Source organism: Phaseolus vulgaris, chromosome 4, assembly GCF_000499845.2.
Source record: "Phaseolus vulgaris cultivar G19833 chromosome 4, P. vulgaris v2.0, whole genome shotgun sequence".
Lineage (NCBI taxonomy): Eukaryota > Viridiplantae > Streptophyta > Magnoliopsida > Fabales > Fabaceae > Phaseolus > Phaseolus vulgaris.
Genome location: NC_023756.2, coordinates 12,580,520 through 12,586,535, shown reverse-complemented (window position 1 = coordinate 12,586,535; position 6,016 = coordinate 12,580,520). Strand labels below are relative to the sequence as shown.

At 37.7% G+C, this 6,016-nt stretch overlaps 1 protein-coding gene across 1 annotated transcript; it reads left to right on the top strand.

The window, feature by feature from the left end:
- Positions 1-4,851: 4,851 nt before the first annotated feature.
- LOC137838303 (uncharacterized mitochondrial protein AtMg00810-like) lies at positions 4,852-5,457 on the top strand. The gene has a single exon (XM_068647554.1). It carries the CDS (start codon positions 4,852-4,854, stop codon positions 5,455-5,457), a length of 606 nt encoding a protein of 201 aa, XP_068503655.1.
- The last annotated feature ends 559 nt before the right edge of the window (positions 5,458-6,016 follow it).

Genomic DNA, 6,016 nt, shown 5'->3' with positions numbered 1-6,016 from the left:
GTATTATAGTCATGGTGCTTGGTAATCATAACAAGGAAATAATAAAAGATGTGGGGTCTACAATTCTTTTTATTTATTAAAAAAAACCTTAAACCCTTTCAGACTTGCATAATATATGCAAAATTCTAATGTTACGAAACCTTACGTGATGTGTATATTTTACACCAACCATAAGCTTACCTTGTTATTATCATCTACAACAACAAAAAGTTTATTATCTACAACATAGATATCTATACCAAGTTTGGGAAGGACGTCTCAACAGTCGAATTGTCAAAATGTTGTAGATGCAAATACATCCTATAATAACGAATTAGGAGCTATAGTGTCCACCCCACTTAGTCATGAAATTTCCTTCCATATTTGGAGATATCACGACCGTGCATGTTGATCAACGAACAACCATGAAATGTTACCAGGCCAGCCTTTAGGTGGAGCAAATGTCCAAGGCCGAACCTCCTCAACCAGGAACGAGCATTGTGGCTATGGTTGATTTAGAGTAAAAAATAAGGACGAGTTCCGTGTGCAACCTGATGGGAAACCATAACAGTAAAAATTTGAGTCGACGCCAAGGTCACATGTAGGGGCACTTCTTTGCCAAGGTCAAGGTCGCGACCATATCACAGTCCCTAATGGACAACACCGACCTCTTTGCATGGACTGTGACTGATATGTGGAGAGTTGATCCTCAAGTGATTTCGCAAAGGTTATGTATCCATCAACACTAGACCCATTTCACAATAGAGAAAAGTTGGGAGATGAGAAGAGGAGAGCGACAAAGGAGCAGACCAAGAAGTTGCTTGATGGCGGGTTCTTCAAGGAAGCCAAATATACCACCTGGCTAACAAATATAGTCATGGTTAAAACACAAAGTGGAAAGTGGAGAATGTGCACCGATTACAAAAATATCAACAAGGCATACTCAAAGGATACATATCTTTTGCTTAGTGTCAACGGGGCGACAGAACACAAAGTCCTTAGCTTCCTCGATGCTTATTTAGGATATAACCAGATTCGGACACATAAGGGAGACAAGGAAAAAACCGTTCATGACGAATGAGGCCAACATCTTTTACAAGATCATGTCGTTAGGCCTCAAGAACGTGTGGGCAACGTATCATAGGTTGATGGACAGAGTGTTTCGAGGCCTCATCGGTCGAAGCATAGAAGTTTATGTGGATGACACCGTCGTCAAGTCTGAAACATGCAAAAAACATGTCGAGGAGTTGCAAAAGGTCTTCAACGTCCTTAAAAGGTATAACATGCGCTAAACCTTAATAAATTTGTCTTCGAGGTGGAGAGAGGCAATATTTTAGGTTTCATGTTGACAAGCCGAGGAATAGTGACAAATCCAGACAAATGCAGAGACTTATCGAGATGCGTAGCCCAAAGAACATAAAGGAGATACAAAGGTTGGTCAGATGGTTAACCTCCCTCTCAAGGTTCATACCTAACTTAGCAAAAAAGACGAGATCGATTATTGCCCTAACGAAGAAGGCTACCAAATTCCAGTGGACATCCCAATGCAAAGAAGTGTTCTCTAGGTAAAGACCTTCCTCACGACCCCCTGTCTTTTGAAAAACATCAAAGGACCACCCCTAATACATATATTTATCAGTATTGGAGGAGGCAGTGGGTGTGACATTGGTACAAATTGTTGATCAAGGATTATCTTGAAGCTTTGATGTCTCTAAATCCATGGTGTTTGATGGAAGGTTGGAGTTGCTGTGTGTGTGGGTGGGTTTTGGGTAGAATGATGTGTAATCCACTCTTTGTTTGAATCTAAAGCAATTTGGAATCAAAACCTTTTTGAAAAAGATTGTTTTATGAAGAAGTTTAAAAACAACCTGTTGTTTTGTTGTTTCAATCGGTTGTTTATCACTTAGAAGTTTTTGAAAAGGGTTTGAAGCTGTTTGACTTGGTTGACCTTGTTGTCAAACCAATTCAATCGGTTGTTTCGAGGATTCAACCGATTGTTTTTTGAAAACCCATAACAAAATTTCTGTTATGTTTGCAAATCAACTTTAAATGTTTTCTAACTAGATAGGCTCTTGCTTTAAATGTTTTTAACAATTTTTTGAGTATTTAAAAGAGGTTGTTATACTCTCTTAATGTTTGATAACAATTTTGAGACATTTGTGAAAGAGTGAAAATAAATTTGAGTTTTCAAGATTTGCATTCAAGCTTTTTGGGTTTTCTTAAAGAAGTGGAATAGGATTGCTATAATTTTTTGATTTGATCTTCATCAGGTGTAATCCTTTATGAATCTATTGTATCTCTGAATACTGGTGTGTAAGTGCAGAATCAGAGGGTGTTCTGATTTTTGTGGTGGGTTGTGTGCCAAAGGAAGTGTGTGACTTGAGGTGTTCAAGGTCACTTCTTTGGTGGTGTGTTTGTAATCTGGATTTTGATTGCATAGTAGATACCCAATGGTTTCTGGGGACTGGATGTAGCTCTTAGGATAAGAATGAACCAATATAAACTGCTTGTGTGCTTTTCTCTTACCCTTAACTCATTTAAATTCTACTTTTAAGTTATTTTCAATTTGGCTGATATAAACAACCGGTTGAATTGTAAAAACAACTGGTTGATTTTCTGTAAATCAACTTAAATAGTTTTAATTGATTGCTTATGGATTTCTATATCTGTGATTCTGCTTTGAACTTCATTATACCTTCAAAGTTTGCGAAAATCTTTCATAAACAATTCACCCCCCTCTTGTTTAAGGCCATATATTCTATCAATTGGCATCAAGAGCTTGGTACTTGAAAAATGCTCAAGTTTGATCCTAAAACATCTTTTTCTTATGGCTGAAAAATTACCCTTTCGGGAGCGTGCATCAATAAACAGACCTCCTTTGTTCTGTGGTTTGAATTACCAATTTTGGAAGGTACTTATGAAGATCTTTGTTGAATCTCTTGATAAAGGAATATCGGATGCAATTGAAAATTTCCCTTTTATTCCTAAGCTTGAAAATGATGGTGTTTCTATTGAAAAGCCTTGGTCCCAATGGACTGATGCAGAAAACAAAAGAGCAAAGTTTGATTGCATTGCAAAAAATATTATCACCTCTGCCTTAAATTCTAATGAGTTTTTCAGGGTCTCTCAATGCAGATCTTCTAAGGAGATATGGGATACTCTAGAGGTAACTCATGAAGGAACGAACGATAAGAGGGAAAGGAATCATACTTTAATCCAAGAGTATGAGATGTTCAGAATGCTCAAAGGAGAATCAATTGCGGATGTGCAAAAACGGTTCACTCACATTGTCAATCATCTCATGAGTCTTGGAAAAGTCTTTGACAAAGAAGAGTTGAATATCAAGATTCTCAAATGTCTTGATAGATCTTGGCAACCTATAGTCACAGCTATCTCAGAATCTAGGGACTTGACATCTTTGACTACAACCTCCTTGTTTGGAAAGCTTAGGGCGCATGAGTTGGAGATGAATAGGCTCAACATTTAAGAGAGTGAAGATAAGCATGTACGAAACATTTCCTTGAAAACTGCCAAGCACAAGAACAATCAAGTTTCAAGTGATGAGAGTGAAGGAGAAACTCTTAGTTTGTTGTCCAAAATGTTCAGCATATTCTTGAAGAAGAACCGTAACAAAGACTCCATTAAAGAAAGGTATAGCAACAAGAAAACTAGTGATTTTAATGTTAACAATTATACTTGTTATGTTTGTGGAGAGCAGGGGCACATAAAGGCTGAATGCCCAAATAAAGAGAAGAAGTCAAGCAAGAAGGAAAAGAATGCAAAATCAAAAAGAGCTTACATTACTTGGAATGAAAATGGTGTCTCTTCATCTAAAAGTGTTTGGGTGCAGATGTTTCATTCTGAATAATGGGAAAGAAAATCCGGGGAAGTTTGATGAAAAAGCCGACAATGGAATCTTCATTGGTTATTCTTCAACTAGCCATGCCTATAGAGTCTACAACAAGAGACTCATGACTGTGGAGGAGTCTGTCCATGTGGCGTTTGATGAAATCATTCATATTGATCAGGGTTCTACAAAGGATTATGCAGAAGAAGATGAGCAGAACATCATTTTGCAGAAGCTAGAATTCTGCCCAGAAAAATAACCATTTGATTGTGCGAAACAACTAGTTGAAATTCTGCAACAGGAAGAGCTGCCAAAGGAATGGAGAATTCCAAGGGATTTTTCAGTGGAGAACATCATTGGCCAGATCTAGAAGGGTGTTTCTACATGTAGTGTTGTCTCTAACTACTGCAAGCATATGACTTTTGTCTCACAAGTTGAACCTAAGTCAATTGAAGAAGCTCTCAAGGATGATAAATGGGTTGCTACCATGGATGAGGAGCTGCATCAATTCACAAGAAATGATGTCTGGTTTCTTGTTCCAAGATCTGATCAGATGAACATCATTGGATGCAAATGGGTTTTCAGAAAAAGGCTGGATGAATCTGGGGTTATTACAAGGAACAAGGCAAGGCTTGTGGCTAAAGGTTATAATCAAGAAGAAGGTATAGATTATGGTGAAACCTTTGCTCCAGTTTCAAGATTAGAAGCTGTAAGGTTGCTGCTGGCCTTTGCTTGTATGAGTGGATTCAAATTGTTTCAAATGGATGTTAAGAGTGCTTTCCTCAATGGAATCATCAATGAGGAAGTCTATATTGAACAACCAACAGGCTTTAGAGATCATCAACATCCTAACCATGTATACAAGCTGAAAAAGGCCTTGTATGGGCTTAAGCAAGCTCCAAGGCAGTGGTATGAGAGGCTTAGTAACTTTCTTTTATCCAATGGCTATGAGAGAGGGATGATTGACAAGACTCTCTTCATTAAGAAGTCAAATTCTGAAATTATCTTGGTCTAAATCTATGTTGATGACATCATTTTTTGGAGCTACCAAAGATATTTTGTGTGAAGAATTTGTGGCTGCCATGCAAGGTGAGTTTGAAATGTCAATGATGAGGGAGCTTTCATTCTTTATTGAACTGCAGGTCAAGCAATCCAAAGATGAAATTTTCCTAAGTCAATCAAAGTATTGCAAAGAAATTCTCAAGAAGTTTGAAATGGAAAGTTGCAAAGAAGCTAGCACACCTATGCCATCATGTTGTTATATGGATAATGATGTGGCTGGAAAAGAGGTAGATCAAACCAAATATAGAGGGTTCATTGGTTCCCTACTCTATCTCATAGCAAGTAAACTAGATATCATGTTTGTCGTGTGTCTTTGTGCAAGATTCCAAGCAAATCCAAAGGAATCTCATCTCAAGGCTGCAAAACGAATTCTCAAATATCTCAAGGGGACAACCAATGTTGGACTATGGTATCCTTCTCACTCTCCTATACACTTAATTGGATATTCTGATTCTAATTTTGCAGGGTGTAAGCTGGTCCAGAAAAGCACAAGTGGCACATCTTCTTGGATCAAGTCTTATTCTTGGCATAGCAAGAAACAAGCTTGTGTGGCTCTTTCCACTGCATAGGCTAAATACATTGCTGCTGGAAGTTGTTGTGCACAAATTCTTTGGCTCAAAAACCAATTAGAAGATTTTGGCTTAAAGATTAGCAAGGTGTCTTTACTTTGTGACAACACAAGTACTATAAATCTCACCAAAAATCAGATTCAGCACTCAAGAACAAAGCACATTGAGATCCATCATCGCTTTATAAGGGATCATGTGAACAATGGAGATAGTGAGGTGAAATTCATTGAGACAAGATTGCAGCTTGCTGATATATTCACAAAGCCTTTGCCAAAGGACATGTTTTTTCTTTTTAAGAAATGAGTTAGGTATTCTTGATCCACAAACGCTTTCTTAATTCTATTTGTGAAGACAAATAGGGGGAGAAGGTGTTGGTTTATGTGTTGTGTATGCTGCTACTACAAACTCTAACTTGAAGTTGTTAATTCTGCTGCATTGCTACTGCTACACTCACTATTTTTGGCACTCTTTGGACTGGTTTTTCTGCTGTTTTGATTGTGCAGAAAACTAGTGTGTGTGCCTTGATAACCTGTTGTTATATATACTCTGTGTTTGCATA

Bases quoted from the DNA above. Each gene is read 5' to 3' on its own strand.
- LOC137838303 (XM_068647554.1), top strand. From the start codon at position 4,852: ATGACATCATTTTTTGGAGCTACCAAAGATATTTTGTGTGAAGAATTT.